A 24,977-nucleotide genomic window follows, 5' to 3' on the forward strand; every position below is an offset into this window, starting at 1 on the left:
CCCTGTGCCACTGCCTGCAACACAACCCCAAAGCATGATTGATCCAACCCCATGCTTAACAGTTGGACAGAGGTTCTTTTCATTAAATTCTGTGCCCCTTCTTCTCCAAACGTACCTTTGCTCATTCCGGCCAAAAAGTTCAATTTTAACCTCATCGGTCCACAGAACTTGTTTCCAAAATGCATCAGGCTTGACTATATGTTCATTTGCAAAGTTCAAACGATGATTTTTGTGGTGAGGACGTAGAAGAGGTTTTCTTCTGATGACTCTTTCATGAAGACCATATTTGTACAAGTATCTCTTTATAGTGGAATAGTGTACCACAACTCCAGTGTCTGCCAGATCTTTCTGGAGGGATCGTGCAGTCAAACGTGGGTTTTGAATTGTTTTTCTCACAATCCTGCGAGCTGTTCTGTCTGATATTTTTCTTGGTCTTCCAGATCTTGCTTTAACTTCCACTGTTCCTGATGACTGCCATTTCTTAATTACATTCTGAACAGAGGATATTGACATCTGAAAACGCTTTGCTATCTTCTTATAGCTTTCTCCAGCTTTGTGAGCGTCAACTATTTTCAGTTTCTGTTTTCTAGACAGCTGCTTAGAAGAACCCATGGTGCTGATTGTTGAGGCAAGGTTAGATGAGTCTGGGCATTTAAAACCTTTGAGATTGACATCATCTGGTCTTCCCAGACGATGATTGAGAACAATCCATGACACTGGCAGGTCTCAGCTTTGCAAAGGGGGCAGTGCATGCTATAAATTCTGCAGGGTGCCCAAACTTTTGCAGATGCCATTTTTTTGTTTTCTGTTATTTTGAAAGTGTAAATGATGGAAATAAAATCTAACTTTTGTTGACATATTATAAGAATGTCTAATCTGTAATTTGATGCCTTTTGGAGATTTTTCCATCTTTCCTTGGCTTCTTTATGCACATTAATACAAATTTTTAGTTGGGGAGCCCAAACTTTCGATCCCCACTGTATGGCCAGCATTAGAAAGTATAGAATTTTCCACAGGTGATGTAATTCAGTTTTTGTTATGACTCTCCAGTTATCCATCCTAGTGAAATTGATAACACAGCTCCATATGAAGCAGCCAGAACCCTAAGTTCCATGCACACTAGCGGTTTTTTTAAGCTAAAAAAACGCTGGATAAAAACTGCTGGTAATAGCATTTTATGAGCGTTAGCGTTTTATTAGCGTTTTTACAGTACACATTAGAAGAAAAAAAAAGCTAGAAAAAAAGCTGTTATGAGCATTTTAGTAGCATTTAGGAGCATCTAGCGTTTTTTTCTGCCAGAAAAACACTCCAGAAAACTCTACAAAAGAATTTTTTTTCTGCTCCTAGACGCTGAAGCTCAAAAAATGCTAATAGCCTAAAGTAGCATGCAGGAACACATAGGGTAACACTATTTAGCTTCTAGGAGCAGAAAAAATATGCTGATAATAGCTTCTAGGAGCTTAGAAATACGCTAGTGTGCATGGAGCCTAAAAGCCCATGTAAGCCTGTGTACCACTGGCACTCTATCCAAAGCTATAGTGGTTAAAAAATGCTTTATAGTGTATATCCGTGTTAATGTCTTGTCAACAGTGGAAGAATAATTACAGTGTATGCCCAAATAAAGAATTCTCAAACACAAATGCAAGCAGATTCTTTTGAGTTTAATAGACATGAAAAAATAAACCTTTTCACAGATACACATTAATGGAGAAGCCACGAGCATCTAGTAAACAGTAACATTATATAATGAGGTGATGTGTAGTTCTTACCCACTGAGTCAAATTATAGGATCAGTGGAGTTATATGCAAACATTGCATTATTTGTGAAATATCCTACTGCATGAAACCAAGTAGAATAATGTGAAGCTTACTACAGCCAAGTGATAGTTCACACACAGGTGTCCCTGTATTGTATTTAAATTACTGAGGATTATAACCCATGTGCTCCACTGAGACTTGAGAAGATTTGTGGGTTTAATGACCAGATCTAATGCTACCTAACGGTGCTCAAATTAGAAGCACAAGGACTACACTTACCACAATGCACTGCTTGACAGTCTGAGTACATGGATGAGCAGACAGTACATACCACAGGAGCGAAGCTGTCAATAGTTCAAATGTGTTTTGTGCTGCAATCTCAAGCCATCTGATACTGATCGGAATCTTTTCCAAAAGATCATCTATGATGGCTGCCTCCTGAGTGAAACTCCTTGTATCCTTCATGTCAGCACACAGATTGTGTGTAAAAATGGGAGAAACAGCAGATGTCACAGTGTGAGGTAGGTGTGGAGGGAACAGACAACAGATCTATCGATACAACAGCACATAGCCCCATCCCTCGCATTGAATGGCATGTGCCAACTGGCTTTCTCTGCCTAGAACATGCTTATGCAGCCTTTATTTTAATTCCTAAAAAATGTCAACTGGCTGATCATGTTGGGTAAGACTGTAAATTGAATGGGAAATCTGCAGGCCTCTAGTAAAATTTTGGTAAGCTGTAAATTTTCATGATGTCCAAATCAGGCATACCTAGAGTACTTTCTCTACTGCTGGTGTTGTCTGCTGCGGAACTGTGCAGATTTCAAGCATGTACTTTACAAATAATGTATTGTTTTAATTAGGGTCATGCAAGCATTATTATCCAAAAATCTGGACATCATACTAACTGGTGTTGTCTAAATAGGACTTTGGAAAGAAAGGTATAGTAGTGAAATTCTTCCACAGGTTGTCCTAGGCCTTGTGTCCTATAGTAGTGGTATGGTCTGCAACAGTGGCAGTAGGTTGTCAAATGACAGTCCTCGGGCTGCATATAGCCATTCTAGGGCCTCAAAGCATTTATGACTTTTTGTCTCTAAGAAATATTCATATTATTTCTCCTACAGACTGGCAATGATGCTCCCTTTGCAGTAAATGTAATACACAGGAGGAAAAGAAACATCTTTACCCTGACATAGGCTACTTGCCTAAAAGTGAGAACTCCATAACTGACTAAAACTTCTTCATGCTATGTGGCACTATCTGAATTAGAATCTCTAATATAAATCTCTATGTGGGTGTGCTGGCAATTAAGGCATGGTTTTCATTTTTCTCTTTTAGAGTCCCCTGTGTTTTATGGATCCCCTGTTGTCTCTTTGGGAGGTTGAGGTCTGTCATTGCTGGATCATCTAAGAATGTCACAATGAATTTAGTTCATGCAGTAACCGTGATAGAGCTATGTAAACCCCTTTTCCTGCTACATTTTTGGGTATTGAAAGATAGTGAATGTCTTTAAAATGATTGTATGGTATCCCGGAGTAGCCTGGCAAGAACACCATGTGACGTTAACTCTTTTTCTAGTCTCAAAAGCATGATGCCAGCGTGATATGTGTTCCATACAGTGCAAAAGAGGAGGATTGATGGGGCAATAAGACCCCTCCCAGTATAGGGACCCCCATGACAGCAGACGGTCAGATGTGTGGTGAAGTAAAGCTGACACTGCATTTAGCACCAGCAACATCAACACACAGCATATTTTCTAAGTATACACATGTGCAGCATATTGGTTTTATCACTTAGGACACAGACAGTGTATTCTCATAAAGCACAGTCGTTTCAGATTGCACACACATACAGATAGCTACTGCAATTGCATTACTTCTCATCACATTCATACAGTACCTTCCATACATACACTTTCATACAGGCATTGCGTGTACATTTCCCAAAATGCACTCATCCTACCACTTGGTAAAGTAACTTCTGTGATGCATGAAACATCACATAGCCTCTTTCTTCTGCTCTGAAAACAATTCCAATAAGCGTGGAGCATGCATCGGGTGCCACTGTGACAGTACCAGCAAGGTTTTGGGGCTTGTACCCATCACTTTAAATACCAGCTATGACTCTGTAAGGAATAAAGAAGCATTTCTGTTTATTTCCAGCTTCGGTTATCTGTTGAGTTTCTAATAATTTTATTTAAAAGGAAGAGCTTAACTCCTCTTTAGTAAAAAGTGACAGCCCAAAGGCTGAGATGAACGATGACAGGATCTGAATACCACTAGGGTGCTAGCTACCACATAGTCAATATAATATTATCAGAGCACAAATAGACTGCATATATACAGAGTATGTTCTGTGCTCAAATCAAATTCCAAGTACATCTCTTTTTATACATACACACAAAGTCACCATACTACACTTGCCATCCATTCAGTGCTATACGAGAGATAAATCCTACGCACTCCTGAATACAATTTAAAATACCCATGTCAGTCCACATCCGCATATCAGTCAGTCGTTCATTGCTAAAACACGGTTTTGCATGTTAGAGCAGCTAATAAAGTAGGGGTTTCATAAAAGGCATATTAATGGTAATATGTTCTGGCACTTGATTTGCTTTGTGATAACAAAGCGCTCTATTCACACCATCCATATCGATGTTTGAATGTAGCGTTTTAACCACACCACAATACAAACATTTTTCGAAGTGTCCTTCCATTGATAGTCTAATACGGTTATCAGTTGTGATCTGTCAGGTACATTATGCAAAATAAAGAAAAGTAGTAACCAAGATAACACTTTGTAATAAGCTCTCATTTTAAGTAATAAAGTTACACTATATTAACCAACAGCAACCAATCAGAACTTTTCTTTCATTGTACATATTACCATAAACTGATAAAAATGATGGGTGTGTTAAATAGTGTAACCAATGACTTGGAACTCTCACAGCTCAGTAGATTTATAAACCTGCACATGGTTAATTGTCAAATCCTTTGCTTCCTTGACCCTATAGAAGTTTTATAAATATAGCTATGTTAGCTTTAAAGACTTCTAAGCAATTCAATTATATTTAGTTTTGTAGATAAAAATATCATGGGTGAATAAGCCAAAACTATTTGTAGTCCAATGATGTTGTTCTTTATGCTATTAGAGATAATTACTTTCTCTGTTTGGCACTTAATTTATTGAGCTGCTTCTATCTTTGGTCATAATTATGCTACGTCATCATGATAAAAACAAACCTTTCATATAAACCTTTACAAATCCTGTCTGTCGCTAACAGATCACATCCACTTTTGTACCATCCGTCACACTTTATCACCAATCATACATGACAAATCACATACAATTTATCATCACATTCATATCAGTATCTCACATACTTTAACATAAGACTTAAAGGAAACCTGTTTCTGAGAAATAGAGAGGCTGCCATTGCTGACCTTCATATGAAAATGCTAGTTTCATATTGATCATCTGACATGATCCGGGAACAACCGTGCAAATTAGAAAGTCTGAATGAAAATCTGCATGCTTAATGGTCAACACTTCAGAAACTACTGAAGCTACTGATTTACCATGGCAGTCACGGAACTATGATACATTTTCTGAAAGAGAGGTAAGCAATGGAGACCTAAATACTTACTACATGTTTCCCTTAAGGTAGAACTCCAGTTATTTTTAAAATTCATTTGGATAGAATAGGAAGGGGTTTTAAAACTATTTTATTTATACTGACTCACCTTTGAGAAAATCTCCCCTTACTTCCTGTTTTGTTATTGAATCTATCTGATGGGAGACATAGAGAACAATAAATGCACTTTTATTGGGTGAGTGGATAAAGTTTATAATCTCTGTTGTTGCAATGTATGACTATGTTGAGGAAAATGTTTTTCTTTCTGACATGTCAGCAGAACAGGAAGTGAGGGAAATCTACCAAGAGGTGAACAGGCAGTGGTGAAACCATACAATGTGTCTAACCCTTACCCTAACTAACCAAAATTAAAGAAAAAAGAAAACTTTTGTTAGAGTTCTACTTGAATTGTTTTCTTTATCCAAATTAATGTTGAACAGGTTGAATAACCCTCTAGCTTCTTATATCCTTTGAAGATTCTGGTGGTGATAACTCTGTTTCTTATTTTCCACAGCTATCCCAAAGGGTCTCACGTTCTTTGCTGCATTTTTTACATAAGTGACTTTATATAACTAAAATGCAGTGTGAGCAAGATTCAATATGTAGAGTAGAGCTGGTAAAATAATAGATCATGTCTTTACAAGCTGACAGAACTAAGAACCTAAGAGACCTTCACTTAGTAAAAGCAAACCTTGAAACTTTAGAGATCACACCACTGGAGTTCCTAAGAGATACAAGACAGGGGATGATTCAACCTACCAACACCTCCCATAACTGAAATATCAGTTTTGGTAGAGTTACCATGTAACGTTAATCTCACGTATATGCAGAACAAGCAGCCATACTAATGTGTGCATCTAGATTTTCACCACACATCACAGTATTTTCCTGGGTTCATTGGGGTCCCTTTGGGACAGTTGAAATGTTCAGCAAAGTCTTTTGAGTTTGACAAGGTTCCAATCACTCTGAACTTTGCAGGACTGTGGGGATCCGTAACTAATCCTTCATGGCTACTCTCTGGAGTACGTACAGAGCACCATACCTGCAAAAAAGTAGAAAAAGCTCAGTGCCAACATTAATGTTCACGCAAATCTAGGACAATTACTGTCATTTAGGACAGTCTACATAGGTCCGTTATTTTTCTTTTCACCTGTGCGAATCCAACAAAAAAGAGTTGGTGGTTGGACAGCCCAACTCCAGGCAATCGTTTTTCCTCACCATGTTTCTGCAGCCAAGATTTGTAAGCCTGAAACAAGAATTTGACATATAAAAGTATTTCAAGCTAGTAATCAAGACCAAAAAATGCTACACTAGTATTCATAAAATCTGAACAATGCCTAAGATGATATAATATGTCACTTACATGGTATGCTGCTTTCAGTCCTCCATTGTCTGCTATGTTTTCCCCCAGTGTTTGTCTTCCATTGACTTTCTCTCCATTTACACTGTAAGCATTGTACTGACTGACCATACACTCAGTACGGTTTTTAAATGCTTCCAAAGAAGAATTTTGCCACCAAGGTCGCAAATTTCCATCCTCATCATATTCTCGACCTGCAAAGGAACATGACAGTGGATGACTGGGCTTAAGTGTACTTCATATAACCCATGTAAATCACTAGTACCCTTACCAACAAAAATATATAGCATTACTACTCTTAATTCTTGTTCCTATCGTCTACACAAAGTCATTGACTAATAAGCAATTATTTCTTTTCTGCACTAGAGTAACTTAAAAAAAATCTCCTACTAGTGCATATATTAATTGACACACTATGCAAGTCTTGAACTACTGTACTCCAGCAATGACCTGTATGAGGTCCACACAATCCTTGGTCATTACAGCATGACGGGATGGTAAAGGAGTAAGGCTTTATACTAAGTATTACTAAATATTCTATTGAATACCTAAGTGTAGGGTCTTCTCTGATAACTGGCTTATTGCAAGAAAGTAGAATATGAAGTCTGGACTTTACTCAGCTTTTTTTCATGACAAAATCCTAACCTATGGAGGAAATGTCTCCAAAAAAACATGTGTTAAGGTATAATAATATATTTTTTTTAATTCAACGGATTTTTTTTTCTTGGAGGGCACACAGGAAGTCATTACCTTTGGTTATACTGCTGCCTACAGGAGGATTGGCAAATAATAAAACAGAAGCCAAGGTTAACCCCTCACACTACCAGCATACCTCTGGTCTGTAGCAAAGCTCAATATGAGAGAATTATCATAAACACAGAGGGGTGGAACCTGTGTCCTCAATGGACTCCAAAAACAATTTTCCTGTGGATGCAAAAAAACATTTTTGCTCTTGTCCTTTGTGGAAGAAAAAGGCATAGATCAGAGTGTACTGATCCCCAAGGGGTTCAGGGTTCTGAAGAAGAGGGTATAGCCCTCGAAACACGCAAGACAGTTAGGATCCCAGTGAAGTCCTCCTGAGATCTGGAGTATGCTGAGTCTAATGTACAACTATGCTACGGATGTGTAGCTCAATATGCTGTTTTATTTACATGGTTTGGGAGTATATTTTAATGTGGATTAATAAAAACTGTCACATGGAATAATGCATTAGGCTGGTGTGCCCTCTTTTGTTTGTGTTTTATAGTTGATCCCACAGGGCCACCAGGGCATCTACTGCTTTCACTAGAGGATCCCTGTACCTGGAGGCATTCCGTAACTAACTTTTACCACCACAGAGTTAGAAAATCATCCCGCATGAAACCCAGTGCACAAATGTCTCTTCCAGGCTTTTACAATGGTGTCCAGTCCAGTGGGGCCTGGACATGAATCTCCGAAAGCCAGCTGGAGAAGACTGCACCAAATAACTGCAATTAGAGAGATAAACTCTAACAGCGATGCAGAAAAGAATCTGCATTGAGAAAAAAAAGTTTGAAGAGCTAAAAAAAAAGGGGGTAATATCAAAAAGTTAGTCTTTCGCACAGTAGAGCTGAAAAAAAGATGTCCATCTGCTTAGAGCACTAGCAAAAACTAAGGCACACAATACATGAGAAGGGTTATTTAGGGCGGGCCTACAGTTTGTTGTTTTTCAGTGTCCAGTCTTCCTTCAGGTGACATTATAACTGAAGGTTAAGATTTACTGTGGCCCACAATGGACACACAAAGAAAGAAAAGTTCTTTTAACTCTTTAATACCTGAGCAATTCTGGTTTCTATTTTTTTTCTTTTACACGGCATTGGTTTAACTGTTCTGATCATGATTGACATTAATAATAATTCTGTATGTCAAAGGTACAAATAGGCCTTCTATTGGCAGTAAAATTATATAAATAATTATTTGTGGTCTTAAGAATATATGGGGAAAAGGAAATACAATAAACAGTATTTAGTAGTTGTCCCCTCATTAAAACTGAAGTTAACTTAAAAACATTTTTTTTTTTACAGCTTTAGTTACTTAACTTACCCATAATGAAGTATGTCCCACGAAGAGCATTCTGCTGGATTCTGTAGAAGTCTTCAGTCCTCTTCCCGCTGCTGAACGTGGGAGTTAACAACTTCAAGCTGGGCTGCACTAAAGATGATCCAATGTGGACACGCCCCTCCTGCTCTCTTCTTCACAGGATTCACTGAGAATCTTGTGACTCATCAGACTTCCCCACTCACAGATTGTGTTGCAGGCAGTAACCAGTAAAAGAACATTTCTCAATTAAAGCGGAGCTCCACCCAAAAGGGGAAGTTCCGCTTTAAGGATTAGCACCTTTGGGGAGCGGGTCCCCAAATTTGACAGGTACCCGCGCCAACTTCTGCTGCGATCGCCTAGGCGATCGGAAGCGGAAGTTGTCCTCCTACTCTTCCTCCCCGTAGTCTCCTGGGAAACATTACAGGTCCCAAAAGACTACGGGGCCATTCACAAAGCACAGGGTTTCTCGCATATGCGCAGTGGGCATCCAGCTGTGAAGCCGCAAGGGGTCACAGCTGGTTACCCACACTGAAGATGCCGAAGCCAGGGAGAGAAGACAGCCGTTGAAACCAGCGGTGGTGAGGACACCGCTGGACCGAGGGACAGGTAAGTGTCTGTATTTTAAAAGTCAGCAGCCACAGTTTTTGTAGCTGCTGACTTTTATTTTTTTTTTCCAGGTGGAACTCCGCTTTAGGGAGTAGGCAGGAGGGGGCAAGTCCCCATCATCTCAGCTTTAGTGCAGTAAAGCCTGGAGACCAAAACTGTTAACCCCCACAGAGCCGAAGGTTCAGCAGGAGGAAGTAGACAGGGAAGCCCTGCAGTGAAGATGTCTACAGAATCCAGCAACCTCCACATCATGGGACATACTTCATTAAAGGTATGTAACTAGAGTATCGATCTGTCTAGATTTGTAAATTATAAACCACATACCTGTTAAAACTATGTATTTTCTTGGAGTTTTTAGCATGCACAAACGTAGGTACTGTAAATGCCATTTACACACAGATAAATCTTGCCCCAATAATGAGAATTACATGAAAACCTATTGCAACAATATTTTTTAAGCTGAATAGGATGTCAGATGTTGGTGATGAATAATACTATATAATCATGTTTAAGACTACATTTCTGTACATTTGAATATTAAACACCACATATTTGTACCTAAAGATAGAGGATGCTCTGCTCAACCCATCTCCCTTTTAGCTCCAGAAAATGGTATAATTCAAATCTCCTCTTTACACTCTACAAGGTGACAAAAGGCAGCAGCACATCAGATGCACTAAATGCCTCTTTATTCATTACTCATATGCTTATTACTAGGGATGCATTGATATATCAGCAGCCAAAAATAGTGTTATTAGCAAAATGCTAACAGGAAAAAAGGTGCCGATATATGCAAAGTCGAGTCTCATAGACTTTCATGCAAAAACACTCACTAGTGACTTCAATGCAAAATCGTGTCTCATAGACTTACATGCAAAGCTGCGTCCTCATTGACTTCAATGCGAAAACACCCCCTAGTGACTTCAAAGCAAAATCGCATCTCATAGACACTCATGATGAAACGCTCTCTAGTGGCTTCAATGCAAAATTGCATCTCATAGACTTTCATGCAAAGTCGCATCCTCATTGTCGTCAATGTAAAAACATCATAGACTTAAAAGCAAAGTTGTGTCATTGACTTCAATGCAAAAACGCCCCCTAGTGACTTCAATGCAAAATCACATCTCATAGACTCTCATGCAAAAACACCCCCTAATGACTTCAATGCAAAATTGCGTCTCATAGACTTTCATGCAAAGCTGCGTCTCTATTGACTTTAATGTAAAAACGCCCCCTACTGACTTCAATTGCAAAATCGCATCTTATAGACTTACATGCAAAGTTGCATCCTCATTGACTTCAATAAAAGAAAAACACAAAAGGGCGCACTCTCCTTGTGCATTACCTGGAGTAGCTTTGAAAAAGGGAGTTCAACTCCCGAAACGCTTCAGATTTCCCACTGGGCACCATCATCACAGGACTCCAGTTGTGTGACATTGACCCATTTGGCTTCATGTTTGTTTTTTACATTCGTTTTGTGAATATCCATTTGTCACGTTTTTAATAAATTCATTTGTAACCACGGTAATGCACGAGGAGAGTGCGCCCTTTTGTGTTTTTCTTTTGCTAGCATCAAGACTCCCCCATCTTTAGAGGGCTGCACCTCACCAAGTGACAGTTACCGTTTTATATGTGGACCATGAAGATTAGAGCGCTGATGTTTGTTTCATTTGGATGTCATTGACTTCAGTGTAAAAACACCCCCTAGTGACTTCTATGCAAAATTGCGTCTCATAGACTCTCATGCAAAAACCCCCCCTAGTGACTTCAATGAAAAATTGCGTCTCATAGACTTTAATGCAAAGTCGTGTCCCTATTGATTTTAATAAAAAATGCCCCCTAGTGACTTCAATGCAAAATTGCCAACCATGGTAATTACATTTTTTTTAAAATATAAAAACTGTCTGTTTCAGTTTTGGTCTTTGGCCATGTGCATCCTGAATTTTTGGTTTTGGTTTTGGCACCAGAATTTTTATTTTGGTGAACCACTACTTATTACTTCAGTATGCAGATAACAATACCATACTGTATACTGACTTAACATCCTTAGTTGTCATTCAGTACTCTTACCTGTATCTGAGGTTGCAGCTAAAGAGGAATTTCAGGCATTCGATGTGCTGTTACCTTTTGTTACATTGAACAACGTACACAGTTTGACGTTTTTATTCTTTCACAATAAGCTTTGTAAATTGAGCTTAATGTGTACTGTTGTTTCTTACATTACCTTCAACTGATAAATCAGAATAAGCCTTTTGTTTATATAATGCCAGATATAAAACATTCAACACAATGACATCTATTAGTCACCCTGAACACCATTTCTAGCTGTAGACTGCATAATTTGTCACAAACCTTGATCATCAAATGCATGCGTCAGTTCGTGTCCCATCACCACCCCAATACCCCCGAAATTTAGAGCCCTGAAGAAGAAGAGGAAACAAAAGCATGAGTGAGAGGAGACATGCACTAGAAATGCAAAAGAACAGCTTAGTGTAGTATTAGTGTGGTGGTTTAGTTTTTAATGGCAATAAAGGTCAGTAGAATAGTGGTGAAAAAGTAAGTGATAATTTAAAGATTAGACCCTGATTTCTGATATAGTTACCATAGTAAGGCATAGCAATGGAATGATCAACATTTTGAATTGTGTTTATGTCTACTAAATGCCTGTGACATCTGTTTCCACCTGAAATTTTTTTCGGATAAATAGAAGTTGGAACAAGCATAAGGTAAGTGGATTGCAGAGTGACTACCTTGATCATAAAATGGGCAGTTTTGATTCAGTTTTGGATTTTTGGCAGTTTTGATGTACTGTAATATTTTCCTGTGACTTTAGTTACTGTGAAAAACGTCAGTGGCTGTTTACACCCCTTCCAACCATGCCACTAATCTGAATATAGTAACTGGCAATTGCTTTGATATAATTTTCAGTACATATCTGTGGAAAGTATTTTGGAGAGATTTGAGTTGGAGGTATAGTTTAGTGTGGTGTAGATATACTTTCTGTTTATTCACCTGGAGGTTATGACTACAAGTTATTAATGGTACTGATCCAATCTTTTTATTTTGTGTAAATCACATTCAACCCTTTGTTTCTCTTGCTTATCTTCCAAAACGCATTTTCTTCCCTTTGGTCCAATTGGCTTTCAGAACTTGCTGTCTGTTCCTCAGTTTCCCTCTCCACTAAAAGCTGACTCCACAGCAATTTGTAGGGAAGTCCTTTAACACCAGAAGAGACTGCAAGAGGTGAGAGTGGTGCGGTCTGCAGGTCCTGTACGTTATTTACACGTATATATACAAAGTAATGGATCAGGTGCCAATTCACTGATATCCACTGAGTTAGATTATGGTTTTCAACTGTGGGAACCTGGGAGAGACTTTCATAAGAAGAAAAAAATAGAAATTCTAACATCTAAAATGTCCATAACAGTATAATAAAAATCCCTAAGGCAGCCTGTCGCACCCTTTTTACCGCACAGGAACCCATGAAATTGTTTTCAGGCCTCAGGGAAACCCCATTAAAATTCATAGCACATAGTAAGGCTGGTAGGTCGTAAAGCGTTTTAAATAAAATAATAAAGAATGGGGTTCATGTAATAATAAAAAAATGGAATGGGTAATATTAATGGATAATTATTTCTGTAATTGTTAGCTGCAGTTCATCAGTCAAAGGTTCTGCAGTAACTCTGATCCAAATGAAACTGGCTCTTTGGAAGTTGTATGCACCAGCTGCGATTGACACCCCCTGAAGCCAAGCACAATTGGTCTTGTGGGAGAATGGGCATTTGCAGACAGTAAGTGTGCCTACTACAATGCCCTTTAATGAAAATGAATAAACACGCAGTGATGAGGGAAGAAAATTATAAAATAACATAGCTTTGGCCATGCACCAGAGACATATGCAGATGGGCCAAAATAGGTGAGGCTGGGGTTCTTTAATAAATTAAACCTAGCCTGTAAAAGAAGATATTTACCTTTCTGGGGTTCATGTCTTAAAGCTCTGCTGTGTTGCAGATCTCCAGGCATTGCATGTAACACTTCTGGGTATGTCAAATACCTACTGGCCCCTTTGCCATGCAAGATGTAGGTGCCAGCATTAGGAACCACAGCATGTGGCAGGGTATACATCATCTTCTTCTACAGTCTTGGCTTCATTTAATTTGGTGTGCTTACTAGCAAAGTCGCTTTCACATAACACGTAACCTGACCATTAAATATCACCTTCAGCCTCAGACTTAAAGTAAACTTGCAATGAAAGAAACATGGAAGCTGCCATTGCTGACTTATTCTGAAAATATTAGTAGCCTGACTAAAATACTGACCCTCTGGCTTCAAATCATTGCATTATTTATACCTTGAACAAGTATGCAGAAATGGACAACTTCTCTAAACTTCTTTATCTGTATGCTTGTTTCAGGTTGATGACTTGAAGTATTGAAGCCAATGAGTCAGCAGAAAGCTGGCCATACTTGGCTCAGCCTTTTTCATTTGATTTTGCCATCCGCACATTTAAGGTGAATGGGGAAATCTTCCCCGCTGTGTCTTTGTAATCTTACAGAATACACTGATCAGTTCTGCAAGTGATTTTTGCTGACAAGGTCACTGTAACCCAATAGACCATAACCTTAACCCCCCAAATGCCTGACTGTAACAGGAACCTAATTTGTAACAAAGAACTAACGTCTATAGCAGAATACTTACCTAATAATGCACCTCAAGCAGCAGCACTGAAAGCTACTAGAGCACCGAAATGCCAAAGAGATAATATTCCAAGGTTCATAAGCATATTGCTTGATTTTTTATTCGATTGATTATTGTTTACTTGTTTGCATTTCAAAATATGTTTATTTCCTTTTTATTTAGGGAATTAGGTATTCATCTTATATGATAAAATTTTGAATGTTATTCAAATGAAGAAAATGTTTTTTTTAATATATGTACAGTATATTTAAAGCAAGTAGAGACATTGCAGTGGCACCAAATGCTGATTTCTAGTACTTGCATAGAATTTGTCAATAGGCATTGTTCAGCTTGCAAGTTCAACATACGTACTTTGGATGTGTAGGAGCATAGAATGGAGCCTGAAGTATGCCTGCTGGAAAGACTATTTCATTCTTATTTGGCAGGTAATAAGCATTGACAGTCTGGGGTGTCATACTCCATCTGCAAAAATATTAGATAAATGAATACCTATTCTGTGTTTCAGTACACGACAGCTGTATAAACAATACATACAGGATAGGCAGATGTGTGCAAGCACATTATTTTTTATTTGTTTCCACACTGGGAACCAGATAGCACTATGTGGTTTCCCTGTGGCTGTGATTACAGAAAAGATGCAGGGACCATTTCCCTGCATTTCCCATAGGTGCAGCAGCCTATTCAAATGAATGGGCTGCTGTGTCCGTGCAAACGCGGCTGCTGGGAAACTGCCAAAGTGTGAACCTAAAGCATGTTTAAATCATTCTGTTGGTCTATCTGTAAAATCCAAAAAGTATTCTTACTGTTCTCGGTTAGGTGGCTTTCTTAATTGTTCAGCCATTAGTTTGGCTGAAAAGTTATAGAAATTCAACATGTTCTGAAAGAAAGAGTCATCGGCCACTTCAAACTGGGAGTAAAAAGACAAAAAAAGCAACATTACTGTGAGTTCAATGTGTAATTTTTTTAATTATAAAATTCATGTGTGGGTTTTTCTTTTTATCTAATATCATCTTACCCCATCATACACCTCATCCAGTTCTTTAGTGTCCAGTATGAAGTCAGGAAATCCGATCATGTCATATATGGCGTCTGCCTAAAACATCAGACAAAGATGATCATTGCAGAGCTCTGTATAATTACGTGGACATTGTCAACAGTCTCCATATTTCCCCATCCCCGGATAGGCAGCACTGATAGGCGGCACTGACTGGCACTGATAGGCGGCACTAACAGGTGGCACTGATTGGCAGCACTGATAGGTGGCACTGACTGGCATTGATAGGTGGCACTGACTGGCACTGATGGGTGACACTGAAAGGCAGCTCATATGGGCACTGATATGTGGCATTGATGTGCACTGTTAGGCACAGAAATGTGGCACTGATGGGCACTGGAAGGTGGCATGGATGAGCACTGACACATGGCACTGATGGACACTGACAGGTGGCACTGCTGGGGCTACACTGATCATCAGGGCACACGGATCATCAGTGCTCTGATGATCAGTGTAGATGTCCCCACCGAGGAATGCCGATTACTGGCTCTCCTCTCGAGCTGTCAGCGTGACAGCTCATGAGGAGAGAAATGCAGATAACCGACATTTCCCTGTTTACATGTGATCAGCTGTGATTGGACACAGCTGATCACATGACCGAGCCAACATCTTTGGCTCTTTCTGTGGATCGGTGATCCACTGTGTCCGAGGGACACAGTACACCACCGATCGCCGCACTGCACGCTCCCGGAGCCGTGCATGCACGGTGAGAATGGGAGGATGTCATATGACGTCCTCTCAGAACGAGAGAACCGCCTTGCGCTTGTCATTGTACTATATGGCAGGCGGGAGGCGGTTAAAGAAGTTTACTGAATTCTGATAAAATTGATGATTGGGGGTCAGCAAGTAGATTGAGTAAATTATGCACACATATGTGGTCCTTATAACTCAATCTTCTTGAAGCTAGTTATATGATCAGAACCTGCAGACAACTTTTGTTCTCACCAGATGTCACTAAATTGGCCACATGCTAATATGGGGCTAATATATAAACGCAGGACTGGGTCTTGTAGTCACTGGACTGGTGCCACACATTTACTTTATTTCTCATCTGTTACCTACCCCCAGCCCCCTTCATTGCTTCATGCTTAGATTTCTCTAATCCACCGCTGTCCCTTCATTGTTAAAGCTGTACCCCAAAGCAAACTGCTATATATATAGATTAAATATTAAATTATTTGTGTCCATCTTATTGTTCCAGAAGCAACTTACAGTAACTTACAGTAACTCCCCCAGTCCTAGCTTCTTATTTCCTCTGTAACAGAGCCACGTCCTGTGTGATGCTCACTTTAGGGCTGGCAGAAATCCTTTTTGGCGTTAGCCATGCTTGATGCCTCACAAACAAATGTGGTAAACTTAAAACTAAAAAAACATAAATGAATGAAAAATAAATGGGGCTCAATTGATGGACCACTTGCTTTATTTTGCCATCACTTTGTTATGTTTCTATATAGACTTTATAGGAAGAAACTCCAGTGTCTGGGGTCCATACAAGTACACTATATGCCCAAATGTGTTGGGATGCCTGCCTTTATACTCACATGAAAATTAATGGCATCCCAGTCTTAGTCCATAGGGTTCAATATTGAGTTGGCCCACCCTTTGCAGCTATAACAGCTTCAACTCTTCTGGGAAGGCTGTCTACCAGGTTTAGGAGTGTGTCTATGGGAATGTTTGACCATTCTTCCAGAATCACATTTGTGAGGTCCAGCACTGATATTGGACAAGAAGGCCTGGTTCTCAGTCTCCACTCTAATTCATCCTAAAGGTGTTCTGCCTGGGTTTTCAAAGGTTTTTGGTCCACACAAAGGAGATTTACTGTATATCCTTTGTAAGTATTCAGGACGATTTTTAAATGAAAGTTTTCATGCCCAGAGTTCCGATTTATTAATTAAACATTAAATCTCCTTGTACAGCAGCATGCAAATGTACCGACAAAGTACATGCTGATAGAGTGAGAGAGGAAAATGGTGACTGCAACTGCAGACTTGGATTCAAGCATGTTTTCATTCGTTTATCTCCATTAAATGGAAGTAGTTTATGGAAGAAAGAAAAGATTTTTGCCTTTTGTTCAGCTCAGAGGAAAATGAGAAGGACACTGCATTTCTGGCAATATCAGCAAGCATGCTTACTCTACTCTGTGAAAATGTTCTTGGGCTGACAAATGAAAATAACAATTTAACAATGTGTTATATTTTTGTTCTTCGGTTTAGTTATCCTTTAAGTGATGCTAAGTTTGTTTCTCGTTAAAGTGATGCCAAACCCAAAGGCAAACATTTGTTAGACTGCAGCTTACCAATTACATGTGATAGCTGCATTAGTTTTCCTTTTTAGGCTTTCTTTCCTTTAATTTCATCTAGTGATCCTACCAGTAGCTCTGTTGTTTTTCAACAGAACAAGCTCTCCTGCAAATGCAGCAGTTCAGAGTGTTGAGAAAAACTTTTTACCACTGATCAGCTTTTATTTATTCATGTAAAACCTTTATCACAAAGAAAGCAAAACTATTAACTAGTAACTGCAGTTTGAGATAGTGTTTGGCTTCAATTTGTTAGTGTATCTAAACCTGCAAGTACATCTAATACTCCCCCAGATTAACAATTCTTCTGTCCAAAGGTGCCCCCTGTGCTCCTTCATCCAAATTGGTGGCACGCTAATACAGGTATGTTACTGGCCAGATCACCAGGTGAAAAGCAGAAGGAAGAGGCCTAAAATAGAAAATGAATGCAGCCACCAAATCTAATGAATGATAAGCTGTAATATGTTAATATTTTTGGTTTTGGGTTTAATACCACTTTAACTGTTGAATGCAAGTAAACACAGTCTAGTTTATCAATGTGTCTTGAAATAGTTTTTGCATTGCTCTGTAGCTACCAATCAAGTGACAGCAGTCATTTTCCTGTGCAGGTCTGAAAATGAAGTTAGAAAGTTGATTGTTTGATATGAACAACAAGGATAATTCTGCTTTTAAACTCTTTAACTAAATGACGTTCACAAGTGCCTTGTTGTGAAAAAATAACTGACAGAATTAAAAGCGAAGTACAACACCTTCTCCTTAGCTGTTCTCTTTGTCTTCTCATCCATCCATGATAAACTTGCTAAAGTGAATTCAAAGGCTGTTCGGATTTCAGCAATCATCTGCTCTGCCTGAATGTAATTGAATTGCAAATTATTGCTGCTCCTTGAACACCGATATACAATTACTTCAGAGGTTGCATCCAGTCATGGGTACTTACAATTGTTTTACTGTTCTTATCAAATGTCGATTTAACAAACAGAGATCCCAGAGCAAATCCAAGAGTATCATCTGTATTGGATAAACAGGTCTGCCAGCGAGGGGTGCAGGACTGCAATCAAGAGGAAGAAAATGAGCAAATGACAGCGGGAACATCGAAGTACCTGTATTTTGATCAGAAATTGTTGGAAATGACACTGTACTGGTGCCCATACAAAGCCCCATATTTGCTTTTGTTCAATGGTGGCAGTAAAAAAGTCATATAACAATTTATGTTCAGCAACTTGCAACCAACATTCTGGGAAAAATCCTTTGACCTGTTAGTTATCATTTCCTTTTTCCAATAGAGAACGAAGCAAACCTTTAATCCATATGATCCATAACAGAACAATAGCAGTGTGGTAATGCAAAAAGTCATAGATAGATCTGCCGCAACCCATCACTTTCAGAGATCTGCCACTGAAATATAATAATAAAGGTAGCCTAATATGACCCCACTTTAGAGTTGAACATCTTATGTTTTCAGAAACAAGGGCAAGCCCATTTAGAAGAAGCTAAAGAACACGACTTTGTAATAGTACCTTTTTTGCCCCATACAGTGACTCAAGCAGCTTATCCTGAGCTTTCTCAAATCTGGAATCCAGACTGGGTGACATCTTCTGGACCAGATTCCAAATCAAGTAATTGTTTAAGATCCTAAAGATTGAGACAAGAGAGAAAACATAGGAGGATATAGGGTGAAGAGAAAAAACACCAAAAAAAGATGTCCCATTTAGAAGTTATTGACAAATGTCTGCAAACCGAAAATAGGAAGTTTAAAACCTTCAGTTCCCTTTTGACATACAGTATGTAAAAGCCCAAGTACAGGGGTTAATGTGCAAAAACCTGAGGTACCCACAAGCATGACATGATATTTCTTTATCTGCCTGTTTTCAGCTAGATCAGAAGATGATCCTATGTCTTTAAGAGCTATGGTTACTGTCTAGAGCAGCGGTTCTCAACCTGGGGGTCGCGACCCCTTTGGGGGTCGAACGACCATTTCCCAGGGGTCGCCTAAGACCATCGGAAAACACATATTTCCGATGGTCTTAGGAACCGAGACACCGCTGCAGTCTCCGGCGATGTGTGGGCGGGATGATACGCTGCTGTCACCCAGCCACACCTCCAAGATCGCTCAGCAGCTCCGCCTCCTCGCCGCTGATTGGCCACCGGAACTGTAGCTCAGGAGAGGCACACAGGCGGCCAATCACCGGCGAGGAGGTGGAGCTTGGAGAGGAGGAACCAAGCGGCAGCGCGCGTACATCAAAGAAGACCGAGGGAGCGAGTGAAGAGGAGAGCGGCCAGAGAAGGAAGACAGCTGACAGGTAAGTGAGAGAGCGAGCCCAGGCTGGAGCAGGGGTCAGCAAGGTAAGTATCATTGGTGTCAGTGGGAGGAATAGTGCCCCATCATTTGTGTCACTAATACCAACGATGGGGCACTATTCCTCCCCCCACTGACACCAATGATGGGGCACTATTCCTCCCCCCACTGACACCAACGATGGGGCACTACTCCTCCCCCCACTGACACCAACGATGGGGCACTACTCCTCCCCCCACTGACACCAACGATGGGGCACTATTCCTCCCCCCACTGACACCAACGATGGGGCACTATTCCTCCCCCCACTGACACCAACGATGGGGCACTATTCCTCCCCCCACTGACACCAACGATGGGGCACTATTCCTCCCCCCACTGACACCAACGATGGGGCACTATTCCTCCCCCCACTGACACCAACGATGGGGCACTATTCCTCCCCCCACTGACACCAACGATGGGGCACTATTCCTCCCCCCACTGACACCAACGATGGGGCACTATTCCTCCCCCCACTGACACCAACGATGGGGCACTATTCCTCCCCCCACTGACACCAACGATGGGGCACTATTCCTCCCCCCACTGACACCAACGATGGGGCACTATTCTTCCCCCCACTGACACCAACGATGGGGCACTATTCTTCCCCCCACTGACACCAACGATGGGGCACTATTCTTCCCCCCACTGACACCAACGATGGGGCACTATTTCCCCCCCCCCCTGACCCCAATGATGGGGCACTATTCTCCCCTCCACCACACTGACATCAATGATGGGGCACTATTCCTCCCACTGACACCAATGATGGGGCACTATTCCTCCCCCCACTGACACCAACGATGGGACACTATTTCCCCCCCCCCTGACCCCAATGATGGGGCACTATTCTCCCCTCCACCACACTGACACCAACGATGGGGCACTATTCCTCCCACTGACACCAACGATGGGGCACTATTCCTCCCACTGACACCAACGATGGGGCACTATTCCTCCCACTGACACCAACGATGGGGCACTATTCCTCCCACTGACACCAACGATGGGGCACTATTCCTCCCACTGACACCAACGATGGGGCACTATTCCTCCCACTGACACCAACGATGGGGCACTATTCCTCCCACTGACACCAACGATGGGGCACTATTCCACCCACTGACACCAACGATGGGGCACTATTCCTCCCACTGACACCAACGATGGGGCACTATTCCTCCCACTGACACCAACGATGGGGCACTATTCCTCCCACTGACACCAACGATGGGGCACTATTCCTCCCACTGACACCAACGATGGGGCACTATTCCTCCCACTGACACCAACGATGGGGCACTATTCCTCCCACTGACACCAGCGATGGGGCACTATTCCTCCCACTGACACCAGCGATGGGGCACTATTCATCCCACTGACATCAGCGATGGGGCACTATTCCTCCCACTGATACCAACGATGGGGCACTATGCATCCCACTGACATCAGTGATGGGGCACTATTCCTCCCACTGATACCAACGATGGGGCACTATTCCTCCCACTGATACCAACAATGGGGCACTATTCATCCCACTGACATCAGTGATGGGGCACTACTCCTTCCACTGACACCAATGACATCGCACTACTCCTCCCACTGCAAAATTACAGTTATGAAGTAGCAATGAAAATAATTTTATGGTTGGGGGTCACCACAACATGAGGAACTGTATTAAGGGGTCGCGGCATTAGAAAGGTTGAGAACCACTGGTCTAGAGGAACAGCTGATAGGTAGGTTATAAATCCTGATGTGAACCCTATGGCTAAAAAGATGACACTTATTTGAGCTCAGATGTTATGTTTTTCTGATTGTTGATTCTGGTGTATGAAGGCTGTCAGATGTGCATACATATCCAAATGCCCTTGTAGGTCTATTGGCAGCATTAAAAAGGCAAACCAGCCTAAAAAAGCTCAATAATAAAGACCTTTCATGCCCACATAAATCTGACACAGTTACAGTACATAGTAATGGAGATAGCAATATCTACATTGCTTTATCAAATACCACCTAGTGGACAGCTACCTAAAATGACAACATAGCACTTGTGTGCATAGAAATCAAGTAACTATTGCCCGGAAGTTCCTTTGGCATAATACATTAATTCTCTAAAGTCTGCTATATACCTAAACGTATGTATTGTTAACTCTGCATTTAAAAAATGGATTATTCATTTCAATTGTTTCCATAAATGTTTAGTTAGGTATTTTCATCATTCAGCCTTACCAGGTCAGTACACATTTTACGGTAGTCTGTACTGGGCCATACCATATATAAATGTCAGTGTGACTTCTGCGCTACCTACTGTGTGTTATTAACCATTTAATAAACCAACAAATATCAATAGTAAAGTGATATAATACATATAATTCGTGGTTAGGGTGCTGCTCACATCATTATGTGTTCCCGCACTTAATTATCAGATATTTAGTAGGTAATATGCAGCGCTCCCTCTAGATCACTATCATGGGTTCAGTAAATCAAATGAGCATTCCTAAATGTCATACAAAAGTGCATACACTAATTTCTGTGAATAATAATATAGCAAATGCGCATGCACAAATCTCATGCCAATGTGCCTATAGTTTACTCCTGTAAAAAATTATATAGTCCAGACACCTAAATCCAAACAATCTTTCAATATCCTTTTCTTTAAAAATCAAAAAAGTCCCAATGCCATGCAGTAGAGGAAGATGCATGATTTGCACCATTATATGGCATTGGGACTTTTTTATTTTTAAAGAAAAGGATATTGAAAGATTGTTTGGATTTAGGTGTCTGGACTATATCATTTTTTACAGGAGTAGACTATAGGCACATTGGCATGAGATTTGTGCATGCACATTTGATATGTTATTATTCACAGAAATTAGTGCATGCACTTTTGTATGACATTTGATTTATTGAACCCATGATAGTGATCTAGAGGGAGTGCCGCATATTACCTTCTAAATAACTGGACCATACCATTTAACTCCTCATACTATACTAAATCAGTGGGTTTTGGCACTGGGACCTGTGGTATGTTCAGCACACAGGACCCTAGTGCAGAGAGATGAGTATGCAAACAATGAGTTAAATTTACAGACAGAATTAGTGTTAGGGTTACAGGTAAGGTTAATGTGATAATGAGTGTGAGGGTTACAAGGGATGTTGTGAAGGCTAATGTCAAGCTTACAGGTAGATTTAGTGCTATGGTTAGTGTTAGAGCTTCAGGGAGGTTTATAGCGAGAATAAATGTAATTCGACTACAGGGGGTGGTGTGAGAGGACCTCTCAGCTCCGTTGCACATCACCTGATACTGAAAGGTAATGAGAGACATTTATCAAGCAAATTAGTGACATTAGATGCAAATCAGACCGCCTCCCATTTACCAAACACCTCTCATTTATGCAAAAAATGTATTGTGTATTTGCAACCCCAGATCCCTATTCCCATAATCCTGGGCAGTCAACTGTGACTGATCTAAAAAGGTATGCGATTTTTCACTGTAGATGGGACAGATTTTCACTTTATATAAGGGTTTCTCAACCAGAGTTCCTAAAGAGATTGCTAGGGGTTCCTTGAGCAATTTTTGCCTCTTCGATAAATTCCCACTGACACCATTGATCTATCTGTAAGGTAGTAATGCTTCCCAATGTCCACAAATATAAGGAGCATTTTTCCCACTGACTAACACACCAGTGTATCTAGTTGTAGATATAGTGATTTTTAGTAAGGGTTCGCTGAGACCAGAAAGTTATTTTAAGGGTTCCTCCATGTTGAAAAGGTTGAGAAAGGCTGCATCATACAGAAGCACAATTAAGAAGTGGTGAGGGTCAGGTTTCATTCAGTGGCAGTGCCACTTTAGAGTAGCAAAAGGAAGAATTTATGAATCAAGCTGTAACCTTGAAATAAATCTGACTCAAAATCTTTTTTATAACACTGCCTGGTTGAGTGACATCATTGACAAATGTTACCCAATGTATCATTTAATTAGCACTTCTGTATGCATATATGCTTGGTGAATTTATCATTAGTATTATTTTTTTTTAATGATGAAACTGCCAGTGTATTTTTTCTACTTTTGCACACTGGGGATCATTAGAACCCTAGAACCCTTTGTTGAATCTGGACTTCTTTCTGTGTTGTTCAAGCTTTAAAGGGGCAGAACTTATTCCAAATGAGCTGCTCCCAATTTTCTGCCATGTGTATGTCCTATTTTATATGTTCACAGAGAAGACAGTAAGACAAAACTTTACAATGGTACCCTATTGTGGCTTCACATATTAGTGGAAATGTATGCAACAGAGATCTTTGTGCTGGCTAACTGACTTGATTGCTAGGGAATTTTACTATTGTCCATTTTACAGGTAAGCCTGTCACACCCAACTCTTTCAAGGCTTAAGCCGACCATAGATGATGCGATTTTCTTTCCTGCATCCTGTGGTCGCTCGATTCCTCCATCAACACAGTCAGTGTTTATAGGGGAATCCCTCCAGCAGAGCTATCGTGTTCCCCAGCAATGGGGCACAAGCCGTCCCTGCTGGGAGAACACAGTGATTATTGTTACTGACTATAGCCACTGGCAAAAATTGCATGAAAAATCAAACAGGCAGGTTGTACCCAAGTCATACAATATTTGAATTGGGCACAATCAGCCTGATCATAGATGGTTCCTATCTCGGCCGATCCCTGTTGAACCAGCCGAGATTTGAACCATATATTGTTTGAAGGTAAGGTAATATTACACAGGTATGATATGAACATAAGTAGATGATTTATTAGAATAAAGAAAAAAAATTATATTTCTTACATCGGATCTGTGCTGTTGACAAGGTCTGACACTTGTTGTAGATATTCCTTGCCATATACTACCACAGGCTCTGTTTCATTGATCTCCAATGGTGAGAGTGCAAAATTTAAATAATCCAACCATTCAAATGCAGGTGCAAGATTCTGCAACAAACAAAAGCAATATATGAAAGTGTACATTACAAGTAGTGTGTAGAGTTTCTACTAGTATCTACCTATCTGCTAGTAAGGCCTTATTCACATGGACATTGAGGCCCATACTCTGCGAATGGGTCGCATGTTTATCCAGCTTGAGTTGCCAGGTTCTGCGTGGAAGCATTCCATGTAAATGCACCCTTGTCAAACTGGAACAAGTGACTGTGTCCGTGCAGC

At 40.4% G+C, this 24,977-nt stretch overlaps 1 protein-coding gene across 1 annotated transcript in view; it reads right to left on the minus strand.

Moving 5' to 3' along the window:
- Positions 1-1,640: 1,640 nt before the first annotated feature.
- ECE2 (endothelin converting enzyme 2) overlaps positions 1,641-24,977 on the minus strand; it is a 94,901-nt gene continuing 71,564 nt past the window's right edge. Inside the window, exons 9-19 of the mRNA XM_089685495.1 lie at positions 24,607-24,749; positions 18,985-19,099; positions 18,405-18,515; positions 18,217-18,315; positions 15,133-15,210; positions 14,921-15,024; positions 14,469-14,579; positions 11,772-11,839; positions 6,759-6,949; positions 6,546-6,641; positions 1,641-6,437 (exon numbers count right to left, since the gene is read on the minus strand). Of these exons, the coding sequence (XP_089541621.1) occupies positions 6,261-6,437; positions 6,546-6,641; positions 6,759-6,949; positions 11,772-11,839; positions 14,469-14,579; positions 14,921-15,024; positions 15,133-15,210; positions 18,217-18,315; positions 18,405-18,515; positions 18,985-19,099; positions 24,607-24,749 (1,293 nt within the window). The 3' untranslated portion in view covers positions 1,641-6,260. The remainder of the gene's footprint in view (positions 6,438-6,545; positions 6,642-6,758; positions 6,950-11,771; positions 11,840-14,468; positions 14,580-14,920; positions 15,025-15,132; positions 15,211-18,216; positions 18,316-18,404; positions 18,516-18,984; positions 19,100-24,606; positions 24,750-24,977) is intronic.

Source organism: Staurois parvus, unplaced genomic scaffold (assembly GCF_062004578.1).
Source record: "Staurois parvus isolate SC_StPar_1 unplaced genomic scaffold, SC_StPar_1.0 ptg000376l, whole genome shotgun sequence".
Taxonomy (NCBI): Eukaryota; Metazoa; Chordata; class Amphibia; order Anura; family Ranidae; genus Staurois; species Staurois parvus.